The 26,016-nt window shown below is 43.1% G+C and overlaps 1 protein-coding gene across 6 annotated transcripts in view; it reads left to right on the top strand.

Annotated features, from left to right (window-relative positions):
• Positions 1-26,016, top strand: part of LOC122559430 (IQ motif and SEC7 domain-containing protein 3-like) — a 279,735-nt gene that overhangs the window by 44,258 nt on the left and 209,461 nt on the right. For all 6 annotated transcript variants that reach the window (XM_087997260.1, XM_087997259.1, XM_087997258.1 and 3 more), the window contains exon 3: positions 11,513-11,674. In XM_087997260.1, coding sequence (XP_087853386.1) covers positions 11,513-11,674 — 162 coding nt within the window. The remainder of the gene's footprint in view (positions 1-11,512; positions 11,675-26,016) is intronic.

Below are 26,016 nucleotides of genomic sequence, written 5' to 3'. Positions count from 1 at the left end.
TGTAAAGCTATCTCTTTTCAAACACACCACTCCCGCTCCTCTCTTGCCTCGTTTTCTATTTTTCCTGTAGCATTTGTATCCTGGAACATTTAAGCTGCCAATCCTACCCATCCCTGAGCCACATTTCTGTAATTGCTATGATATCTCAGTCCCATGTTCCTAACCATGCCTTGAGTTCATCTGCATTCCCTGTTAGGACTCTTAAATTAAACTGCATTTGCTTCAATGTATCAGTCGTACCTTGTTCTCTGCTTTGTCCCTGCCTGCCCTGATTGTTTGACTCGCTCCCTTCCCCAACTGTACCAGTCTGAGATTGATCTCTTTCCTCATTATCTCCCTGCATTTCTCTCCTCCCCCCACTTACTTGTTTAAATCCCCCTGAGCAGGTCTAGCAAATCTCCCTGCCAGTATATTAGTCCCCTTCCAATTCCGGTGCAAATCATCCTTCTTGTACAAGTCTCTTCTAACCCAGAAGAGATTCCAATGATCCAAAAATGTCAGTCCTTCTCCCATACATCAGCTCCTCAACCATGCATTCATCTGCTCTACCTCCTATTCCTGCTCTCACTAGCTTGTAACACCAGGAGTAATCCAGATATTACTATTCTCAAGGATTCTCCTTTTTAAATTCCTGCCTAAATCTCTACAATCGCCCTTCAGAATCTCATCCTTTTCCCTTCCTATGTCATTGGTTCCACTGTGTACAATGATCTCCTGCTGGGCCCTCTCGCCCTTGAGAACATTCTGCACCCTCTCTGAGACATCCTTGATCCTGGCACCAGGGAGCCAACACACTGTTCTGATTTTTCACTGCTGGCCACAAAAACGTCTGTCTGTGTCTTGGACTGGAGAATCCCCTATCACAATCAATTTCTTGGAATCCAACATACCCCTCATTGCATTAGAGCCAGTCTCAATACCAGAAACTTGGCTGTCATGCCACATTCCCCTGAGAATCCATCACTCCCTACATTTTCCAAAACAGCATACTAGTTTGAGATGGGAATAGCCACAGAAGACTCCTGCAATAACTGCCAACTCTCCTATCTTTCCTGGAGTTAACCCATCTCTGTGACCCGATCTGCAACCTTTCTCCCTTCCTATAACTGTCATCCATCACACCCCCTTGCTCTTGCAAATTCCTAATTGCCTCTAACTGTCTCTCTAACCAATCCATTCGATCTGATAGGATTCACAACCAATGGCATTTATTGCAGATATAATCCTCAATAACATGTAAACTGGTTCGTAAATTCTTACATCTGACAAGAAAAAACATATCACTCTACTAAGGGCATTATTGCTTCTTCCAAACTCCAGACCCAGAAAATAGCACCATCTTGTTCCTCTACAAAACACTACTCCAGGCTAACTTAATACTTATGGCTTAAATTTTTAAGTTTAATCGAGACATATCTCAAATAAACATATAATAAAGAAAAAAAAACTCTAGTCACTACTGCAGACTTACAGCAAGGCTACACTTAAAACGATTTACTTATCTGTTTTTCTGCTGTGACCTCTCCTAAACAGGTTCCTCCAAGATTAGTTGTGAATTTTAGTGTTTGTTAATTTTCCTAGATGCACTCCGATGTCCAGCGATACATGAATTCACAGCAAAGGCAGTAAATGTGCAGGTTCACTGCTGTGTCAGTTTACAGTGTGGGTTTCTCTCGCTCTTGCTCTCGCTCTCTCTCCTGCATTGACCTGACCATGTGCTGCCTTTGTCTGTCCCTCTCCCTTTTAAAAGTGATGTTGTTTTAACTTTTCTTTCTCCAAAGTTTGAAAACAATGCCACATGTTGCTTCTCCTGGATTTTGAGGGAATCACCTCCAATGCCTGTACTACGCAGCACCGCATGGACAAATCCAAAATAGTTACTGGTAGCCATTTTGGCATCTTCACTTAGCTGGCTGGGCACATATGTGAAAGAAACTAGTGGACTGTAGGAATCATGAGGGTTTCTTTGAGCCACCAACTCCGACCTTTCCTATTCTGACACTTTCAACCATATATTCAAATCCCATTTCAAGTAAAGAAATTGCTGGAAAAACCTAGCAGGTCTGGCAGCATCTCTGGAGAGAAAGCAGAATCAATGTTCTGATGAAGAGTCACTGGACCAAAACGTTGACTCTGCTTTCTATCCACAGATACTGCCGGACCTGCTGAGCTTCGCCAGCAATTTCTGTTTTGTTTCAGATTTCTAGCATCCAAACGGTCAGTGCAACCTCACCTGGAGGACAGCAGCACATGAAAAACCATGAAAGAGCCTCTTTTCACAACTGTAGCTGTAATATCTAGGAGGATCTTTAAAGGTTCAAGTGCGTTACTGAATAAATGATTGAAGCATAATTTCAACTTTTGTCCAATCTCAAAAGGTCTGCAGGCTGAAAGGTTTGCATTAATGAGGTTAACCTGACACAGTTTTAATCCACATCCTGGATGTTGTAAGTCCATAACATTGAACAGTGTACAGATTTGGCCAATTTTGTTAATTCTTTGCATTAATCATGCTTTGAGCACTTATCTATTATATACTTTCCTTAAGTTTACCAATATTGCAAGCAAACAGGATAACCTTATGACCTATTTCCAGAAGGTCAGAGAGTTGGCATCAAGATGCCTGTCAGTGAAGGGCGATAACACGCTATTATGTGCTCACTGCACTAGTGTTTATTGGGTGGTAGCTCTGCATGGATTATTGGATTTGGAAGACTGATGAATTGTGGCAGGTTCCTGCTGTTTCAGAAGTTGAATGCAGGTTATCTCGTAATCCTATCTAAGAAGAACATGGAAAAGGGTAGGACTATGATAAAGAAAGAAAGGTAAATAAATGATGCATGCTTGTACTATCCACAGTTTCTCTGCCAAAAGAGATCATGGGATGAGGGATAGGTGTGAATATATTATACATATGAATGTATTTGTGTGTATATATAAGGATACCATCATCTTCAATAGATTCAGCCCCAGCAATGATCACAGTCTAAACAAAGGCCTTTCTCATTAGGACCATCATTCATCTCCTCCACAAAAGTTAGAATAAAGATGTGAACTGCCACCTAGTGTGAGGTTCATGCAATCTGTTTGGCCAATGAGACTTACAGTTGAATGGATGGCAGTATGTGAAAGCTGCGAAGTGTGAATGTGCAGGTGCAGTAATGCTGAGTGTTAGGGTGAATGAATCTTCTGAATACTAAGTATTCTTCTGTCCATGGGACCTGGGCATCGATGATAAGACAAATCACATTCATCCTTAATTTCCCCTGAGGAAGTGGTGCTGAGTTGCTGTCATGGGTCACCGCATTCCATTTGGCACAGCTGTCACCCACATTAGAAGGAAGTTCCAGGTTTCTGCCTTTCTGACACTGTAGAAAGGGCAATATAGTTCCAATTCAAGATAATGTGGGAGACTTGCAGGTGGTGGTGTTCCCTTGTGTCGTTTTTCTTTTAGGTGGTGGAGCTTGCGGATTTGGAAAGTGCTGTAAAAGGTAAGTGATGGTTTGCGTTGAGCTGTGTCTGAGTCTAATAATGTATTTGATAGGATAATGGCATTTGAAACTTCATTTACTGACCTTGACCATTCATGTGAGTTCATCTTTTTGGCTGGCTATTATTCAATCTTTTCTAGATCAGATTCAGCTGCAGAATGACTCCCAGGTCCTGCACCATCTACAAATTATCTCCCCTTTAAGAGGTGCAGCCTAGCTTTAAGTAGTAATGCAAGTTCCTAATGACATTAGGTTCCCTGCTGATGTGTGCAGTGAGTTAACAGCATGGTTAGCAGTGGCTGCAAAAATCTTTCAAATGAACAGCATACAAAGTTGGCATGCTACTCACATTGCATTAAATGGATGTAAAAGATTCCCACCCTCATTTTCAGCAACTATCCAATTTAGCTAGCAAGAAAAATTAACTTATTGTGTGGAGTACCTGTTTAGTAATGGTTACTCATTGAATTCTGTATAAAATTCAACTTGTACCTTTTAATACTTGTTTTTAATTTCAAAAATAGAGGTTAAATTTAATGCTGCAAAATTCTCATAATACTCTCATGAGAATTCATATTTAATTGTTTAATTCAAAGTAACAGGGTAATTTAATTTTGTTTTACATTTTTGTACTCCCCATGAGAACACAAATATATTTTGCATACAAATATATCATGAAACAGTCTAGGAAGCAGATGTATAGTACAGCAACTGATGTGCTGGACCTGTCAAATATAGACAAGCTGATTTCCTAGCTACTGTTGAAAGATAGACTAAAGTGTAGTCTTCCAGTTAAAAGGCGGATCTATGATGCCTTCTAGCTGCTTCGCAGAACCTACCCAACAATGGACAGCAGAATTTGACTGAAGCCCCATGTTTCCAACTGTTTCCTGAATAGGTACCACAGCTTTGCCAGTAACAGACTCAGGGATTTAACCAACCAGCAAATAGATACCTTAATATGCCATTCTTATGGTGACAGAGAGGTCCCTAAAATTATTGAACACAATATTGAATCCCAAAGGCTGCAGTATCCCCAGGGGAAAGTGAAATGCTGTTCTTACAGCTTGCACTGAGCTTTGCTCAGGAAGAAAATGGGCAGATGTTACACTTCCTGTGTTTGCTGCACTTATATCTAATATAGAGTTCCTGGATCCATTCTGGACAATGCACCTCAGGCTGGACATATTAACATCGGAGGGATGTAGCAGAAATTGTCTGGGAACATTCCATGACTAAAATGGACAAATAATGAGGACATTGTCTATAGTTCAGTCTTATCTTGAGAATAAAGGATGAGAGGATGATTGAAGACGATTAAAGGATTTGATAGAATGGATGGAGAAAAAGTATTTATTTCGGTAAAGTTATAACAAGGCTGTCAGGAGGATGGTCTCAGGAAGCCCTTCTTCATGTTGAATGGTAAGAATCCAGAATTCTGTCCGTTCAAACCTAATAGGTTATGTCAGTTCATTGTATCATAGATAGCCACAGGTGAGGTGCCAGAAGACATGTTGTGTCTTTATTTAAGGAAGGCAGTAAGGAAAAGCCAGGGAACTATAGAATGGTGACCCTTTTATCAATGGTGGTTAAGTTGTTGGAATGGATTCTGAGGCATAGGATGTACATGTATTTGGAAAGGCAAGGACTGATTAGGGATAGTCAGCATGGCTTTGAATGTGGGAAATTATGTCTCACTAACTTGATTGAGTTTTTTGAAGAAGTGATGAAGGAAGAGCTGTGGACATTGTCTCTTTATACTTCAATACAAGACATTTGACAGGGTTCTGCATTGTAGACTGATTAGCAAGGTTAGATCACATGGAATAGAGAGGGAACTAGCCATTTGGATACAAAACCCGCTCAAAGGTAGGAGACAGGGTGGTGGGAGAGGGTTGCTTTTTGGGCTGGAGGCCTGTGACCAGTGGTGTGCCCGCAAGGATCAGTGCTGGGTCCATTGCTTTTTGTCATTTATGTAAATGATTTGGACATGAATATAGGAGGTATGGTTAGGAAGTTATCAGATGACACCTAAATTAGTGATGTAGTGGACAGCAAAGATCCTGATGTACCTTAGAGTACATCAGGATCTTGACCAAATAGGCAAGGAGTGGCAGATGGAGTTTAATTTAGATAAATGTGAGGTGCTGCATTTTGGAATGGCAAATCAGGGCAAGCCTTATGCACTTTATGGTAAGGTCCTGGGGAGTGTTGCTGAACAAAGTGACCTTGGAGTGCAAGTTCATATTTCCTTGAAAGTGGAGTCACAGGTGACATGATAGTGATGAAGGTGTTTGGTATGCTTGTCTTTATTGGTCAGTGCATTGAGTATAGGAGTTGGGAGGTCATGTTGCGACTCTATCAGACATTAGTTAGGCCATTTTGGAATACTGCATTCAATTTTTGTCTCCCTGCTATAGGATATGTTGCTAAATTTGAAAAGATTCAGAAAAGATTTACAAGGATGGTGCAAGGGTTGGCAGGTTTGAGTTTATAGGGAGAGGCTGAATAGGCTGAGGCTGTTTTTCCCTGGAGCATCGGAGACTGAGAGGTGACCTTAAAGAGTTTTATAAAATCATTAGGGATATGGATAGGATGAGTAAACAAGATATTTTTCCCAGGATAGGGGAGTCCAAAACTAGAGGACATAAGTTTAAGGTGAGAAGGGAATGATTTTAAAGGGCCCAAAAGTGAACGTTTGTACACAGAGTGTATTGTGTGTGTGGAACGAGTTGCCAGAGGAGGTGGTGGAGGCTGGTGTAATTACAGCATTTAAAAGGCATTTGGGTGGGTACATGAATAGGAAGGGTTATCCAAATGCTGACAAATGGGACTAGATTAATTTAGGATATCTGGTCGGTATGGACGAGTTGGACCAAAAGGTCTGTTTCTGTGCTGTACATCTCTATTATTCTAGAAATACAAAACCAAGATGAATAAATGCAGTTAAGATACAGATCAGCCCTGGTTAAATTTCCTATTCCTGTAATCCTGACCTATTTAATTATTTAAACATGGATTAAGGGCATCTGACTGCAAATGGCTGAGAATTTAGTGTACTGTATAGTACACTTACTGCTGTTATCCTCAACTGCCCTGGTAAGACTATTTAATCTTTTGTGCTATTAACTTGCTCTGCCTCATGTGGTGCTGTTAGTACTTATTACTCTGGCTACTTACTCTTTGCATCTCTTTGGTTGAAGCAGTATGATTCTCCTCTGACCAGCTTTGTGCTGGATAGCTTCCACTCCTCCCTGACTGAATTCAGAGACAATCGACCCTTTGCAGACCTTGCATAGAACCTGGAACAAAATAAATTGAATGTGTGCTCCAGAAGAGTTTTATTAGAGCTATAGAGATGTACAGCATGGAAACAGACTCTTCGGTCCAACCCATCCATGCCGACCAGATATTCCAACCCAATCTAGTCCCACCTGCCAGCAACCGGCCCATATCCCTCCAAGGTAAAAACAAGGACTGCAGATGCTGGAAACCAGATTCTAGATTAGAGTGGTGCTGGAAAAGCACAACAGTTCAGGCAGCATTCAAGGAGCAGGAAAATCGACGTTTTGGGCAAAAGTCCTTCATCATTCCTGGTGAAGGGCTTTTGCCCGAAGCATCAATTTTCCTGCTACTTGGATGCTGCCTGAACTGCTGTGCTTTTCCAGCACCACCCATATCCCTCCAAACTCTTCCTATTCATATACCCATCCAAATGCCTCTTAAATGTTGCAATAGTACCAGCCTCCACTACTCTCTGTATGAAAAGGTTGCCCCATATATCTTTTCCCCTCTCACCCTAAAACTATGCCCTCTAGTTCTGGACTCCCCGACCCCAGGGAAAAGACTTTGTCTATTTACCCTATCCATGTCCCTCATAATTTTGTAAACCTCTATAAGGTCACCCCTCAGCCTCCGACACTCCAGGGAAACCAGCCCCAGCCTGTTCAGCCTCGCCCTACAGCTTAAATCCTCCAACCCTGGCAACATCCTTGTAAATCTTTTCTGAACCCTTTGAAGTTTCACAACATATTTGCAATAGAAAGGAGACTAGAATTGCACGCAATATTCCAACAATGGCCTAACCAATGTCCTTTAGAGCCGCAACATGACCTCCCAACTCCTGTACTCAATACTCTGACCAATACAAGAAAGCATACCAAACGCCTTCTTCACTATCCTATCCACCTGCAACTCCACTTTCAAGGGGCTATGAACCTGCACTCCAAGGTCTTTGTTCAGCAGCACATAACAGAATAACAAGCATTAAGTGTATAAGTTCTGCTAAGACTTGCTTTCCCAAAATGCAACACCTCACACTTATCTGAATTAAACTCCATCTGCCATTTCTCAGCCCATTGGTTAAAATCCCCTACCATAACCACCCAATTATTCTTACAGATAGCTGAGATCTCCTTACAAGTTTGTTTCTTAATTTCCCTCTGGCTATTAGGGGGTCTATAACACAATCCCAATAAGGTGATCATCTCTTTTTTATTTCTCGGTTCCACCCAAATAACTTCCCTGGATGTATTTCCAGGAATATCCTCCCTCAGCACAGCTGTAATACTATCCCTTATCAAAAAATGCCACTCCCCCTCCTCTCTTGCCTCCCTTTCTGTCCTTCCTGTAGCATTTGTATCCTGGAACATTAAGCTGCCAGTCCTGCCCATTCTTGAGCCATTTTCTATAATTGCTATGATATCCCAGTCCCATGATACGAAAGTCGGAGGAGTTGTTGACAGTGAGGAAGGATGTGGCAGGTTACAGCAGGATATAGAGAAGCTGCAGAGCTGGGCAGAAAGGTGGCAAATGGAATTCAATGTAGCTAAGTGTGAGGTGATTCACTTTGGGAAGAATAACAAAAAGATGGGGTACTGGGCTAATGGTCGGATACTTGGTAGTGTGGATGAGCAGAGGGATCTTGGTGTCCATGTACACAGATCTCTGAAAGTTGCCACCCAGGTAAATAGTGCGGTGAGGAAGGCATATGGCGTACTGGCTTTTATTGGTAGAGGAATTGAGTTCCGGAGTCCTGAGGTCATGATGCAGTTGTATAAGACTCTGGTGTGGCCGCATCTGGAATATTGTGTGCAGTTTTGGTCGCCATACTATAGGAAGGATGTGGAGGCACTGGAACGGGTGCAGAGGAGGTTTACCAGGATGTTGCCTGGTATGGAAGGAAGATCGTATGAGGAAAGACTGAGACACTTGGGGCTGTTTTCATTAGAGAAAAGAAGGTTTAGGGGTGACTTGATTGAGGTGTACAAGATGATTAGGGGGTTAGATAGGGTTGACAGTGTGAACCTTTTCCCGCGTATGGAGTCGGGTATTACAAGGGGGCATAGCTTTAAATTAAGGGGGGGTAGATATAGGACTGAAGTTAGGGGTAGGTTCTTCACTCAGCGAGTCGTAAGTTCATGGAATGCCCTGCCAGTAGCAGTGGTGGACTCTCCCTCTTTATGGGCATTTAAGCGGGCATTGGATAGGTATATGGAGGATAGTGGGTTAGTATAGGTTAGGTGGGCTTGGATCGGTGCAACATCGAGGGCCAAAGGGCCTGTACTGCGCTGTATTCTTCTATGTTCTATGTTCTATGTTACTAACCATGCCCTGAGTTCATCTGCCTTCCCTGTTAGGCCCTTTGCATTGAAATAAATGCAGTTTAATTTATTAGTGTTACCTTGTCCCTGCCTGCCCTGACTGTTTGACTCGCTTCTGTTCTCAACTGTACCAGCCACAGATTGATCTCTTTTCTCACTATCTCCCTGGGTCCTTATTGGCCCAGGATTTGGAATTGTATCTTGTTAAAGCTTTAGCAGCACATAACAGAATAACAAACATTACAAATGGTTTCTTCATTTTAATTTATTCTTGTTGTTGTGGTTCTGTTCGCCGAGCTGGAAGTTTTTGTTGCAAACGTTTCGTCCCCTGGCTAGGCGACATTATCAGTGCTTGGGAGCCTCCTGCGAAGCGCTTCTTTGATGTTTCCTCCGGTGTTTATAGTGGTCTGTCCCTGCCGCTTCCAGTTGTCAGTTTCAGCTGTCCGCTGTAGTGGTTGGTATATTGGGTCCAGGTCGATGTGTTTGTTGATGGAGTTTGTGGATGAATGCCATGCCTCTAGGAATTCCCTGGCTTGCCCTATGATAGTAGTGTTGTCCCAGTCGAATTCATGTTGCTTGTTGTCTGCGTGTGTGGCTACTAAGGATAGCTAGTCGTGTCGTTTCGTGGCTAGTTGATGTTCATGTATGCGGATTGTTAGCTGTCTTCCTGTTTGTCCTATATAGTGTTTTGTGCAGTCCTTGCATGGTATTTTGTACACTACATTAGTTTTGCTCATGTTGGGTATCAGGTCCTTCGTCCACAAACTCCATCAACAAACACATCGACCTGGACCCAATATATCAACCACTACAGCGGACAGCTGAAACTGACAACCGGAAGCGGCAGGGACAGACCACTATAAACACCGGAGGAAACATCAAAGAAGCGCTTTGCAGGAGGCTCCCAAGCACTGATGATGTCGCCTAGCCAGGGGACGAAACGTTTGCAACAAAAACTTCCAGCTCGGCGAACAGAACCACAACAATGGGTACCCGAGCTACAAATCTTCGCACAAACTTTGAATTTATTCTTGTGTTAGCTCATTTGTATAGACTTGGTTTGGTGTTATGTTTTGTAAATTAAATCAACAATTAAATAATATAGTGAATGTTATAGCATCGCCAATACTTTTGCAGGAAAAGTAACATTTTGCATTAGTGCTTTCCAGCTGTGGACCAGGACCGAAGAGAGAAGAGCTAAAAATGGCCTCTGCTGAAAGCAGTGTTGAAAATTGTGCAGGGGGTCTTTAGGCATGAGTGGCTGTATACTGTTAAATACTTTTACTGGTGTACATTGCAACAACCTTATTATCAGCTGTTGTGGTGATGCAGCAAAATAATTATTTATTTTCTGAAACTTAACACATTTCTATCTGTTCAGGTCTTCATCCCTTCACAGGATGTAGGCATTGCTTGCAACATCTGCATTTATTATTCATCCTTTTGCCTTTGGGGAATTTCAAAGGGCAGTTAGGAGTAAGCGGATGGGAGTCACATGTAAACCAGACCGGGTAGTGATGGTAGAGGAGTATTAGTAATCCAGCTGGAGTTTTATGACAATCTGCTAGTTACTTGATCTAGCTTTTTATTCCAGAATTATTTAATTAACTGAAATAAAATTCTCAAGTTGCTACGGTAGGATTTAAACTTAGATCTCTGGGTCATTACTCCTGGATTCTGGACGACTAGTCCAGGAGTATAACTGGTCCACTACCATCTCGAGCTACTGAGGATTTTAGGCTCACACTGCAGCTGAAATTGCACATCAGACGTGCACAACCTTTCATGTGTTGATTTCAATGGATGAAAAATCTTAAGTCAGACCAAGTTCCATTCACTCATGTCCCCTGACAGTGGGCAACTTTGGTTTCCAGCCTGACAGTGCTTTGATCTTAAAATTCTCATTTTTAAAATATAGCTTCCATGCAACCTCTTCTCCTTTTCAAAATCTACAACTGTTCAAGATCACCTGCAAATCTGACCTCTTGTGCATGCTGATTTCCATTTTGATACTGGTGGCTGCATGGTGAGCTGCTGAGGCTCAGGTTCTGAAGTTCCCTCTCTAAACCTCTTCCACATCTCTTTCTCTTTATTTCTGACATGAAAACACTTTTTAATATGTACCTCTTTATCTAAGCTTTTGGTCACCTGTTTAATATCTCTGTGATTCAATGTCAAGCTTTGTCTGATAGCAATCCTGTGAAGATCCTTGGGATGCCTTTTGTTATGTTAAAGGCACGTTGTAAATGCTCATTTTTGATTTCTTGATATGTTTGACCAGCAGAGGTGTGATTTCCTGTTTCTGGTGTGCATTCAGAAAATCAGCCATCACATTAGTGTATCTTTGAATCCTTGTATGTTGCCTTCTGTTAGTTTCCTTCAAAATTATTTCATTTTCCATTTTCTTTTATTTTTCAGAAATCCTGACAAAGGAATTCAGTTCCTGATCGCCCGTGGATTCATCCCTGACACAGCAATTGGAGTTGCCCATTTCCTACTGCAGCGAAAAGGATTGAGCCGGCAGATGATTGGAGAGTTTCTGGGCAACAGCAAAAAGCAATTCAATAGGGATGTTTTGGAGTGAGTAGTGATAACCTGTTCCTCATGCACCCATCACCCCACGTTCTTTTTAACAGCTCACAGACCAAGAGACCAATAATTCAATATGACCCCCACAGATCCAGTAGAAAATTAAAAAAGTAAAGCCTTGGTGAAAAAGATCATCTGTTTCATAATCCAGGAAATATTGCAATCTTCATAAATAGTTAAAATTGCTTTTACAATGCCTCATGCCGATATGAGTATTTCGATAGGTGCAGCCGCAGCAAAGCAAAAGCCATTCAAAGTGCAATGTGACAGATGAGCTGTTCTGGGGAGAGGCACAAAAGGCTTTTAAATAAAAATTTAAAAGCAGAAAAATTGCTGCTGGAAAAAAAGCAACATACCAGTCATAGCACTTACATAGGGTTCTGGAATGTGGGGATGGGGCATTCTGAAAAAACTGTATTGGAACAATACAGAAAACAGTTCCACTTAAACATCATGTACTTAAAGGGAGCATGTATTCTTTAAAATGAGTATCCATCATAGATATAGTTAAAAATCACACAACACCAGGTTATAGTCCAACAGGTTTAATTGGAAGCACACTAGCTTCCAATTAAACCTGTTGGACTATAACCTGGTGTGGTGTGATTTTTAACTTTGTACACCCCAATCCAACACCGGCATCTCCGAATCATCATAGACATGATGTGGAGGTTCTGGTGTTGGACTGGGGTGGACAAGGTCAGAATCACATGACTGCTGAAAATGTTTTGCTGGAAAAGCGCAGCAGGTCAGGCAGCATCCAGGGAACAGGAGAATCGACGTTTTGGGCATAAGCCCTTCTTCAGGAATGAGGAAAGTGTGTCCAGCAGGCTAAGATAAAAGGTAGGGAGGAGGGACTTGGGGGAGGGGCGTCGGAAATGCGATAGGTGGAAAGAGGTCAAGGTGAGGGTGATAGGTCAGACTGGGGTGGGGGCGGAGAGGTCAGGAAGAAGATTGCAGGTTAGGAAGGCGGTGCTGAGTTCGATGGATTTGACTGAGACAAAGTGGGGGGAGGGGGGGAAATGAGGAAACTGGTGAAATCCGAGTTCATCCCTTGTGGTTGGAGGGTTCCTAGGCAGAAGATCACATGACACCAAGCTGTAGTCCGACAGATTTATTTGAAATCAGAAGCTTTTAGAGCACTGATGAAGGAACAACACTCTGAAAGTTTGCGATGGTATTGTGTGACTTCTAACCTTATCTATCTTAGGGACAATCTTCTTGTGTTTAGGACCAGAGTTTGATTAGATAGATTCCCTACAGTGTGGAAACAGGCCCTTCAGCCCAACAAGTCCAAGAGAATGTGCAAACTCCACACAGTCGCCTGAGACGGGAATCGAACTAGATTCCCGTCGCCTGAGACGGGAATCGCATTAGATTGTAATATAAGCTGTATTGTAAAGGTGAATTATCAAAGATCAGAGCAATACAAAGAATCATTTCTCTTGAATGATGACAGCCAGTTGCAGTGCTTGAAGTACCTTTGAATATTGGGCCATCTTGTTGATGTTATTCAAAATTTCAGCAAAGTCTGTCTTTTAAGCAGAAAATACAAACTGGAGCTTGGACAGCTTCACACAGGAGAGCTTCCCAACACTAACTGTGTCCAAGAGAAACAGACAAATCCTTTCACCCTACTCCCTGGCTCAACCTACCAAAATTGACCAAGCCCCGAACTCAAACATATCTCTCACCTCCCCCTAACCTGACACACCCCTGACCGATAAAACCTGATATCCCTGACCTGACATCCACCCCCCTGATGAAACCTGACACCCTCCCGACACAACATTCCCCATCAGATAAAACCTGATACAGCTCCCCCCCCAACCTGACATCACCCCCCCAATAAAACCTGACAGACACCCCGACCCAACATGCCCCCAATAAAACCTGACACACGCCTGACCCGACAACCACTCCACCCCTCCAATAAAACCTGACATTCTACCTAACAGCCCCTGCACATGGAGGACCTAATGGAGTTCCCGAAATGAAAAACAGCCTGATCCAACCTGTCATTTCCCCAAACCTGACCTTGACACCCCCTAATCCTGATCCAATGCCTCCCTCCACCTGACTGAACGGCACCCCCTCCTGCCTCAACCTGAAACTGATACAGATTGTATCCTACACTGTACCTGACTCTCCCCCAGTATACCTGATCCGAGGTCACTCATCCTGACCCACCCTCCTTTCATAGTTGCTGGACATACTCAGTGGCTAAGTAGTAGGTAGATTTTCCTGCTCCTTGGAAGCTGCCTGACCTGCTGTGCTTTTCCAGCACCACTCTAATCTTGACTAATTTCCAGCATCTGCTGTTCCCACTTCTGCCTGATAGGTATCTCAGTCTGATTCTCTGATAGAACCTGCCTTTTTGTACTATTCTCAAATCATTCTCCGTGCCAGCCATTTTAGCTTTCTCTCATCATGGTCCTCATTAAGCTGGAAGAGGGGTAAAGAATCATAATGTGGTTAGAACAATGAGGAGCGGGAAATTTATGGTTAAATAGTGAGGATGTGGACTGTTCTTTAGGATGAGAGAAGCAGGCATTATATCATAATCTGGAGATTTGTATGAAGGGCATATCCACAGACATGACTCGATTTCAAAGGAGAAGGTTCTGACTCTAGTAGAAAGACAGTCAGGATCTTTTTGGAAAGAGTTCATGAACAAACAGCATAAATACACTGAGAGAAGCCAAGCGTGAGCACATTAAATGTGAAGAAACCACGAATATGATCTTTGTGCGTGGCCGGGATAATGACTTTTGTTCCTGGCATTACGACAACACATTCAAGTCTGAATGGAAGGACTCATTTAACTAATCAAAGGAGGATTCCTTTGAGTCTGTCACCAGAGTTACAGTTGAAGACTGGCACAGCCACCACAGAATTTCAAAGCCAAAAGTTTAAAATTAATTAATGATTCATTCTAATCAAATTTTAAATCATAAAATAGGCCAAGAGGACTGTTTATCATTGTCATCTGAGTAGTTTGGGGCCTAACTAAGTCCTTAATAATCTGTTTGCCACAGTTAATACTGATTAATGAACAAGTTGAAGAAATGTCAACTTTGATTTAGTCAATCCTCTCAGTTTAAAGGTTACTAAAACTCACCAAAGCACAATAATATGTTCTGGATTAGCAGTGGCTGTTCAAAGGTGCTGTTGCCTCCAGGAGATTGTGACTTCGTTTCAAATAGAGCTGCCAGTCTGCATTATCAAAGACAGGAAAAGAAAAGCAAGCCTGCTTCTATTTTTAACACAGCAACATCTTTGGAGAGTTTCAGGGATAGAGACTTATTTGTCCACTTCGATTTAATCTGTTTACCTCCATCTTGTGCCATAACTCCTTGTTTGTGCCACAATTACCAATAAATAAGAATGACCAATTTACCTTTTTTCCTGTCTTCTCAGATAAACATGTGTAAGATCAGAACTCAAAGTATGCAAACTCATGAGCATTCTTATCCTGGTTTACTGCTGAAACAGTGACATTTTTGGCATCAATTATTGAAAGTTGAAACTGTGGTTTAAGCTTGCTGTAACTGCTTTCTTCCAGTCTTTTGCACAGAACTTAGAGAACTACATTTAAATTCACATAGTAGAGATATTAATGGAAGAATTGATTAGCAGGCTGTTCAACACCTTTTCAACTTTGGTTAGAATATATCTCAAGTTCGTAGAATGCATGTGTCATTAGTTATAAGGAGCTAAAATGAAAATAATTTTTTAACATCTGTAAGGATATTTACAGAATACACAGATTAATGTTAACTGTAATTACAGTGCTTGATTTGCCTTTTTTCATCTATCATAATGGAAAAAGATGGTCATTGTTTTGTTTCTCTATTCATTTTCAGATAGTTATGGCAACAACAACACCAGTTTGTAGTTCTGCAGTTTATGTGGTCTGGTGGCTTGTGTAACCAGCCTGGAGGCAGCATGTTAACTGCCATTGGGAATGCCATCCAATTAAGGACATTAAGTGCACTGCATAGGCAGGAGGGCTAGTATAAATATCTGAAGCTCTGGGCAGCAGGCAGACTCATTGGGAGAAATGGACAGTGCCACTCCAGAAGGACACTGGCTAAAGACCTTTAAGCAGAGCTATGGCTCTGGAAAATTGAAAAGAGCACTCTTACTCCATCTTTACCCCACTCCTGTCTGCTCCTCAGCCTGCCACTTTCAAGCCTCTTTCAAGCTTCAAGTTTTAGTGAGGGGTGTGGGGTGCATGTTGGTAAGATCCTGGTAGTATCTAAAATTGCTGTTGAGTGGATACTTAATAGCTGATGCATCTCTCAATCGGCCTCTGGTAAGGTCACTTAGAGGCAAAAAGTGCAGTGGATAGATGACCACGCACACACATTTCATAATATTCTCAACCTTTGTGCAACTGATATGTTTCCTCCCACAGTTCACTCTCATCAGGACTTAGATATATTTCTGATCCAAGAGTCTAAAAGTTGTAGGAAATTGTAGGAAAGGTCTTGAAGCTTGATGCTAACCCAGCCATTGATGTGATGTTTAGATGTGATGGATTTAAATAGGTTGCCAACTGCATTAAAAGTGAACAAAAGGAATTTCATTCAAATACAGTTTAATCTGCTGCCAGAGGAAATCAAATCCCCATAGATTTAATGACACAGGACTTCAAAACAATAAGTTTTTGCATCAGCATTTCAGGCAGGTTTTAGTAGTGAGGCATCAACATGAATCATTTACAGAATTACACACGACTAGAGCTTAGAAATGCTGAAATAAAAATTGCCTTACATCTAAAATTCTGTCTAAATAATGAAGGGAAGCTAAAATTAATATTTTTTATGAACTTAAAAACCAAGACTTCTGTCCTTTAGTTGTCTGCTGTTCTTGTCTTTTCAAGCTTTTAGTGTTTTTCAGATCACTGCCTTTTCTCATTTACTATGTTTTTCATGAGTTGGAATCAGCAACTCATTACAGCAAGCTTTTTGCTCTAAGCTGAGGTCCCAGTGAACCACAGAAATCCTGCAGATGGAGAGAAATAGGTCACACACACTGGGTTAAGTCAAAGTGATCTGAAGGATAACATTTGATTTTATTTTGTTTGGAGCTGATAAGGTTGTGGGTTTATCTTTCTGACTGAGCAATGCTCTTCTATGATGCAGATGTAAATATTTCACCCCAGGCAGTGCAAGTAAGTACTGGAATGGTTTAACATAGAGTGAAAGCAGAACAATTGATCTGCCATTTACTCAGTTTCAACCTCCATTCCCTCACCTCTCCTTTACCCTCCAAACAGTCGACTCAGGAATTACAATTGCAGGAAAATATATAATTTGTAACTCAACACTCAATTGAGAATAAAATTGGCAGGTTATGAAGGCAACAGTTCTCTGAATTCTGTCAGCTTCACCAATGGTGGTCTAGTTTCAAATTTCCTCCTAAATTGCAGGATCAAACACTGTGATTTAATTTGAGCAGGATAATAATAAGCGTAGAATAATGGATAGCAGCACGGTTCTGAACTTATTCTTGCCAATTTTTTCCATGAATTCATTGATTTGATTTATTTATTGTCACATGTATCTTGTTACAAAATACGGTGAAAAAGTGTTGTATCGTGTCGCCACTCTCCGGCACCATCTCAAAACACAGAAAAATAAATCAAAACAAAGAATATAAAGGCAGAAAAATAGAGAAATAAAGTAAGTGTCCAGCTTTACAGTCCTTCTTGTAAAGTGCGCCATAATGGGCCAAGGGCCTGGTGACCAGGCACGAGTCCCATTCATCACACTGCTGCCTCTGAAACAAACGTCGCTACACTTTGGCGGCATCTTGCCCCGAACGCTCTCGGTCAGATCCACCGACGTCAAGCCGGTGTTCTTCTCTGACCACTGCCTCCTGCTAGCCGATTGTCACCTACAGGACGAGCAGCGGGCTGGTAAGGGAACGTGGAAGCTGAACACAAAGCTGTTGACCCCGGGAAACATTGAGGAGCTCAAGAGGGACTACGCAGGTTGGAGAACCGTGAAGCCCCTCTTTGAGTCCCCAGCGAACTGGTGGGAAACAGTAAAAGGGAACATCAAGAAGTTCTTCATCCTCAAAGGTATTCAGGAGGTGAGAGAGAGGTGGGGAAAACTGTCCCAGCTCCAGGAAAGTATGCAGAACCTGCTCCTGCTGCAGACGATGGGGGTGGATGTCACGGAGGACCTCAAGGAGGTGAAGGGCCAGCAAGCCTCGCTATTTGCTTTGGAGGCCTCCAAGATAATCTTCCGGTCCAGGGTCCGCTCGGTGGAGCAGGACGAGACGTGCTCACGTTTCTTCTTCCAGAAGGTGCACAAAGAGAGCTCTGTGCTCAGCAGCCTGAAGGAAGAAGATGGCTCGCTAACGTCATCTCAGGCTGACGTCATGAGGATCAGTAAATCCTTCTACGCCAGTCTGTATGACGCGAAGCCGACCGACAGCGCGGCCTCCCAGTCGTTCCTGTCCTCTATCACGGAGGTCTTAGACGCCAGAACACGGGAGAGGCTGGACCAGCCGCTATCTCTGGACGAGCTGACCAAGGCCCTCGAGTCCTTCGAAAAGAATAAAACTCCCGGAAGCGACGGCTTACCGGTCGAGCTCTATTCTGTTCTGTGGGACTTGATTGGCCAGGACCTGCTGGAGGTGTATGTCAGTATGCTTCGGGCAGGTACCATGAGTGAATCCATGAGGAAAGGCATCATCACCCTCGTCTACAAGCGGAAGGGGGAGAGGGAGGAACTCAAAAATTGGAGACCAATCTCACTGTTGAATGCAGATTACAAAATTCTGTCAAAGGTAATCATCAACCGGGTCAGGTCTGCTCTAGGGTCGGTGATTCACCCTGACCAAACCTGTGCTGTGCCGGGCAGGAAGATCGCTGAGAGTCTCGCACTCCTCAGGGATACGATCGCCTACGTGCAGGACAGAGGGTTGGACACCTGCCTGATCAGCCTGGACCAGGAGAAAGCCTTTGACAGGATATCACACACGTATATGAGAGATGTTCTCTCCAAAATGGGCTTTGGGGAGGGAATCTGCATTTGGATTAGACTGCTCTACACCAACATTGTCAGTGCAGTCTCAATCAACGGGTGGGAATCAGATAGCTTCCCAGTCAGATCTGGAGTCAGGCAGGGCTGTCCCCTCTCTCCTGCCTTGTTTGTGTGCTGCATAGAGCCATTTGCCGAGTCCATCAGGAAGGATGTGAGCCTGAGAGGGGTGACTATTCCTGGCAGCGGGTGCTGCAGGTTAAGGCCTCCCTGTACATGGATGACGTCGCCGTTTTCTGCTCGGATCCGCTGTCCGTGCGCAGACTCATGTGCATTTGTGACCAGTTCGAACGGGCCTCAGGGGCCAAGGTAAACTGAGGCAAGAGCGAGGCCATGCTCTTTGGGAACTGGGCCGACCAATCCTCGATCCCCTTCACCATCAGGACCGACCACCTGAAGGTGCTGGGTATTTGGTTCGGAGGGGCTGGGGCGTGCGCCAAGTCTTGGGAGGAGCGTATCAGCAAAGTGAGGCAGAAACTGGGCAGATGGAAGCTACGGTCGCTCTCCATCGCGGGAAAAAACCTGGTCATCAGCTGTGAGGCACTGTCATTGCTATTATACGTGGCACAGGTCTGGCCTATTCCCAGAACCTGTGCTGCTGTAGTCACCTGGGCCATCTTCCAGTTTATATGGAGGTCAAAGATGGACCGGGTCCGAAGGGACTCACTGTATAAAGATCTGGACAACGGGGGAAAAAATACACCCAATGCCACCCTCACCCTGATGGCCACCTTTGTGTGTGGCTGCATCAAGCTGTGCGTGGATCCTCGGTACGCAAACACCAAGTGTCACTACGTACTAAGGTTCTACCTGTCCCCGGTGTTGCGAAGGATGGGCCTGGCCTCGCTGCCGCGGAACGCTCCGAGTCGTTGGACCGTTCCGTATCACTTGTCCTTCGTGGAGAAATTTATGAAGAAAAACACCTTTGACCACAAGTCCATTAGGAAGTGATCAGCACGTAGTGTCCTTGAGACCCTTCGGGAAAAGGAGAGGGCGGATCCTATCGAGCGGTTCCCTGAGCAGACTGTCAAAGCCATTTGGCAGAATGCCTCATCGCCAGAACTTTCCAACAAGCACCAAGACATGGCTTGGCTGGTGGTGAGAAGGGCTCTGCCTGCGAGATCCTTTATGCACGCCCGAACTCTCAGCCGCACCGCACGCTGCCCTCGAAGCGGCTGCGGGGGGGACGAGACTGTCACACACCTCCTTCTGGAATGTGCCTATGCAGAGGAGGTCTAGAGAGGAATGCAGTGGTGTTTGTCGAGGTTCGTCCCGAGCAGCGCCGTGACGCGGGACTCCGTGCTCTACGGTCTGTTCCCCGGGACGCACACCGAGACGAACATCAACTGTGCCTGGAGGATCATCAACTCGTTGAAGGACGCTCTCTGGGTGGTCCGAAACCCGCTGATCTTCCAGCTGAAGGAGTTGACCCCGACTGAGTGTTGCAGACTGGCACATTCCATGGTCCAGGACTACGTGTTGAGGGACGCGCTGAAGCTTGGGGCAGCTGCCGCCAAGGCGCGGTGGGGAAAGACCACTGTGTAAAGTCTGCCTGCCTAAAGAAGAACAGGGGGCCCATGCAGTCATTTGGGCTCTGCTGACGCCTCAGCTAATTATATGGGCATATGATCAAAAAATGTACAGACCTGTATAAAAATGATAAGTTTTGATCTCTGTATGTAAATGTTTACATACGTATGGCATGACCAATTGTACAGACCATCAAATTATTTATCAATAAAGTATATTTTTGAAAAAAAAATCTTGCCTTTACAAATGCCCTTGCTGCTGAGTTCTTACTAGACCTTGCCAATGCCGACTCCACTCATGCTGCCGGGTACTACGCTGGCCTAACCACGACTCTACTGCCATCAGGAGTCTGCTTTGGGTCCATCTTGCCGAGGCAGCTGCAGCTGATGCCACCAGGTCTCGTCCTGGGCCCAAACTTGCCTCTGCCATGGTCTCCACGAAGCTGCGCTGGATGCACGGCTGGGAATCCAAATCCCCTCGACAGCAACAGTCATCAGTCGGCGCTAGGACCGCCTCTATAACGCAGAAGCCACTGGAAATCAAACCCGACAACACCGCTGCCATGAGTGCTTGCTATTGGGACCCAACTCCAATTGCCCCCTGCTGGGCCCCACTCCAATTGCCTCTGGGGCCTACTCCAATCCCCCCTGCTGGGCTCCATTCCAATTGCTTCCTGCTGGGGCTGATTCCAATTCCCTCTGCTGGGGCCCACTCTGATACCCTCTGGTGGGGCCCACTCCAATTCCCCCCCTGCTGTGGCCCACTCCAGCCCCCTCTGCTGGGTCCTACACCAATACCCTCTGTTGGGTGCCACTCCAATTCCGCCCTGCTGGGGCCCATTCCAATTGCCCTGCTGGGTCCCATTCCAATTCCCCCCTGCTGGGGCCTACTCCAATCCCCCCTGATGGACCCCACTCCAACACCACATACTGCCCACTCCAATCCCCCCATCTGGGTCCAACTCCAATCCCCCCTGCTGGGGCCCACTCCAATCCCCCCTGCTGGGCCCCACTCATTTCCCTGCTGGGCCCCATTCCAATTGCTTCCTGCTGGGGCTGATTCCAATTCCCTCTGCTGGGGCCCACTCTGATACCCTCTGCTGGGACCCATTCCAATTCCCCCCCCCTGCTGTGGCCCACTCCAGCTCCCTCTGCTGGGTACTACACCAATACCCCCTGTTGGGTGCCACTCCAATTCCACCCTGCTGGGCCCCACTCCAATACCCCCCTGCTGGATCCCACTCCAAATCCCCCCTGCTGGGCCCCACTCCAATTCTCCCATCTGTGGCTCACCCACCACCACTATGACAGAGCTCTTCACCAAGAGGTAAGTAAAATAAATTAAATGAGGAAAGAAAACCGAGTGAAGAAAGAAGAAGAAGAAAAGAAACAATAAGAAAAGTGGATGGAGTGGACAACCCTGGGGCTCAGAAGCCCCACTGCACTGCCACTTTAATGGAAGAATCTTGAGCCAAAAAGGGTCCAAACCTATTCCTTAAAATGTCACTACATTCAGCACGTCTTCTTTCCTACGCAAAAGAATGGCAAAGCAATATGTGTGCAACCAATTATAACAATAATTATTTAATCTGAAGTTGAAGTTGCTTTAGAAAGGGTTCTGTGATCCTCATCAGAATTGCTTTTTTTTGTAAGTTCAGCAAAGATTATATCCAGGTTTTGCATGATATCTAAATGAGTATGCAGCAACTTAGATTTTTTTCATGTCTTCAATCACTACAGAGGTGGATACAACTATCTTGACATTTCTTAATAATTAATCATTTTCAATATGGATTTTTTTTTTATATATGGTGGCAGCCATGAACATTATCCTTTCAAGCTGTTAAGTCGATATATTTTCCTAAAATTTAACAAAAAAAGAATATTGATGACAATGGGCAGCTTTGTGAAGTGAAGAAAAGTCTTCATCAGCAGGGCCACAAAATGGGTGCTAATGGGATTGGTCAATTGATCAACTATATCTTTGAACAAATGTTGTGAACAGTGTCATGGAGAATAGGTCAGCAGAAATGCAATAGAATAGTGATTGGAAGAGAAGCCTTTCCAAGCCATCCAGTTGGCATTGAATCGTACATGATATTGAAATTGTGTTGTGTCATATCTAAGATCTGGATTCAGTATTTTTAAAGTGACTTTGCTGTATATTGGGAAGGCAGTGGTGAAATGGTTATGCCACTGGACTAGGAATATAGACCCCCCCAAGCTAATGTTGTGTGACTATAGGTTTGATTCCCAACACAATAGATGGTAAAAGTTTAAGTCAGTTAATAAATCTGAAATGCAATAGTGAATTATCAATTGTAAAAAGACATTTGGTTCACCAATGCTGCTTAGGGAAAGATTCTGTCATCCTTACCTGGTCTGGCCTACATTTGACTCCAGACCAACAGCCATGTGGTTAACTCTTGACTGCTGTCTGAAATCCATCAGCAAGCCACTCAGCCTTAGAAAAGGAGTGAAACTAGATGGACCACCGGGCATTGACTTAGACATAAGAAACAAATGCAAAGTCCTCCTTATTAACATCTTGACAGTGCTGTCAAAACTAGGAGCCATTCTAATATCTTACAGGCAAAATCCCAGACATCATCACCTGCCCTGGATGTGTTCTGTTCCTCCTACAGAACAAGACTACCAGAGATGGTGGCACAGTGGTGTACAGTTAGAAGGGAATACCCTGAGAGTCTTCATGTAGTGTCATGGTATCAGACCAAACATGGGCTTGGAAACTTGCTGTTTAACCATGGCCTCACAACTCCTCATTTAGGGTGATAGCTTTTTGTGTATAGCTATTTATTATTATTTGTGTCAGTTATTTAAAAAAAAAACATTCTGCCAACTTATCCTGTCATCTTGAGGCAATTTAAATACTATAGAAATGAATTCATTTCTTATGTGTTGTCGCTATAAGCATAATGAAGATATTATGATAATTAAGGATATTTATGAATTCTTCTTAATCTGCTTCTGAGTCCAAATATTCATAAACCAACAAAATACAAAAGTTAAAGTTACTACACTACTAAATCAATTAATAAAGGAGTGAGTGAGAATGAAAAAAAAAACCCCTGAAAGCTAAAAAGAAGCATGAAAAATCAAAATGGAGCCTCAAGAAATTCTCAAAAAAAGTTCTTGAAATAAGAAAATTACTTTGACCTTTGATGTACAGAGTGTTTTCACTTATTAAAGTTAATCCTACATGAAATAATATCTAGCTTGCATGAGTCCTTGTTTTGGTTAGCTAACTAGTCTAATGACACCATCAAACTCTCCATTTAGTGCATCTTTTGGCTGGTGACCATCATCCATGCTCATGATGTGCCCTGGCCAACCGTTGGTGATACCACTATACATTCTGAGTTAGAAAGCTGCTGTACTTTTGCGCTCAGGAATCACGCTGCCAAAGATTCTTTCTCAAGCAACACATAGGAAATGAATTCCTGCTCCTGAAATGTAGTCCAACTTTTAGCATTAAACAGCAGTCAACTTGGAATGCAGGTATTATAAGTGTTCCATGGAGCTTTAGAGGCATTGTAAACAACAGAAAATTCAATATGATCACTTTGTGTATCATCTTAACCTTGAGGTTGAATTATTGTGTATCTGACTGAAACTTGAATATTACCGAAAAAGATATGCTTTCAACTTATGAGGTTTAAATTGAAACAAAGCTTGGTAGTTAACTGACAGTCACGATCTAATTGATGCATTCTCTATGTTATTAGTGCAAGATGAAATCTTCAATATGTCTTAGTCAGCAATAGTCAAGTTCTTTATTACTAACTGACGATTTGTATACATTACTGACAGGTATTATATATTACTGTCACATTCATGAGTCATGAAGAGAGACCATAAATCATTGAAAAGTTTGCAATTTTTGTTCAATGTTTTTAAAATTAACTTCTCTGGAATAAAATGTGACACCAAACGATCTTGTGAAGTTGCCACAATTTTTGGAAGGATTCAGATCAATAGTTACCAGGTGGACCTTTTAGTCTACAAACACAGAAAAACCAGTTTAGTTTGGGATTATTTTTGGCATGGACTGGTTGGACTGAAGGGTCAGTTTCTATGCTGTATGGCTCTATGACTCTACAGCATGGAAACTGGCCCTTCATCCCAACTTAGTTTCACAATTAATCTAGTCCCATTTGTCTGCATTTGGTCCATGTCCCTCCATACCTCTCCATATACCCATCCAAATGTTTCTTAAATGACAAAATTGTACTTGTCTCCACCACTACCTCTGGCAGCTTATTCCAGACACTTATCACACTCTGTGTGAAAGAAAGTTGCCCCTCAAGACCCTTTTCTATCTCTCCCCTCTCACCTTAAACCTATGCCCATTTGGTTTAGAAACAAAAACAAAAATTGCTGGAAAAGCTCAGCATGGCTGGCAGCATTAGTGAAGAGAAATCTAAGTTAACATTTCAGATCTGGTGACCCTTCCTCAGAACTAATGGTAGCTAGGAAAATGTTGGTTTACATGCAGAAGTTAGGATGGGGGAGGGGGTAAGGATTAAGCAATAGGTAGGGATAGAGCCCACTAGTTTTAGACTCCAATACCATTTGGATATGCTGTTTGCTACCTACCTTATGTATGCCTGTCATGATTTTACAGACTTCTATGAGGTCATCTGTCAGTCTTCAATGCTCCAGGGAAAAAAAAGAAATCAGAGCCTATCCAAAATCTCCTTATACCTCAAACTTTCAAGTCCAGGTAACATCCTAGTAGATCTTTTCTGCAGTTTTTCCAGTTGTATTCTTTCTATAGTGGAATGAATATAATTGAACAATCTCTTGGCCAGTGAGATAGAATTTAATTATTGAATTGAGAATTATTCTGAAATCAATATGCCACATGAACAGAACACCCCACCACTGGATTCCAGAGGTGCACTTCAGCTTGGTAAGAGGCAATTTGCTCTTAACATCAAATCAGTCTGCTACACATCTAACAGATGATACCTCAACAAGGCTGGAAGCTGTGGTAAGCCTTTCTCTAGCCTAAATCCCTTTTGACACTTAGTTTCCAGAGGAATTCTTATATTCACCTGAAAACTGGACCAATCTCATATTGCTATGCCTTCAGCCATAATGATAAATGAATCCTGCAAGTTCAATCAACTGCAAGAGCCTCCACTGGATACTGTCCCTCTGGGCTTGGACAAAAATCACATAATATCTATACATTTGATTTAGAAATTATTCTTTATTCTAGTATTATAAAAAATGATTTTTTTAAAACTTTCTAAAAACTGGATTGAAATGTGAAGGAACTGTTTTAAACCAGAATTTACAAAGAGGAATTTAACATCTATTGTGAACTTTGTTGATGAAGCTGTGGGTTCTAGCAATGTGGAGATGAACTGCATCTGAGGAGTTGTTTACAAGTGAAGCTGATAAGTTTGTGGACTTAATGAGAACGGTCCTCTTCCTGCCAACAACAGGTAATTGTTTGTCAGGTAGCTGAACAGCTTGGGCTGTGAACAAGGCAGAGCGATGCTAGGCATACCAGATGAGAAACCAACATGTCTGCAGCAGTCAAAAGAAAATTCTGCCTCAGTTCCCTGCATTTTAAACCTGAAGAAAACCAACTTGTTTTTCTTCAGTAGAATGCTGCAAGTTGTGAATGCCTCTTACAAACCAGTAAGGAAAGGGAAAGTCAAGGAGAAACCTTTTGATTAGCAAAAAAACAGATCATGTGTACAAAAACTATGAA

The sequence above is a fragment of the Chiloscyllium plagiosum genome, unplaced genomic scaffold, assembly GCF_037043375.1.
Source record: "Chiloscyllium plagiosum isolate Xiang-an unplaced genomic scaffold, Cpla_swu_hap1 HiC_scaffold_19, whole genome shotgun sequence".
NCBI lineage: Eukaryota > Metazoa > Chordata > Chondrichthyes > Orectolobiformes > Hemiscylliidae > Chiloscyllium > Chiloscyllium plagiosum.
This window is presented reverse-complemented; position numbering and strand designations above follow the sequence as displayed.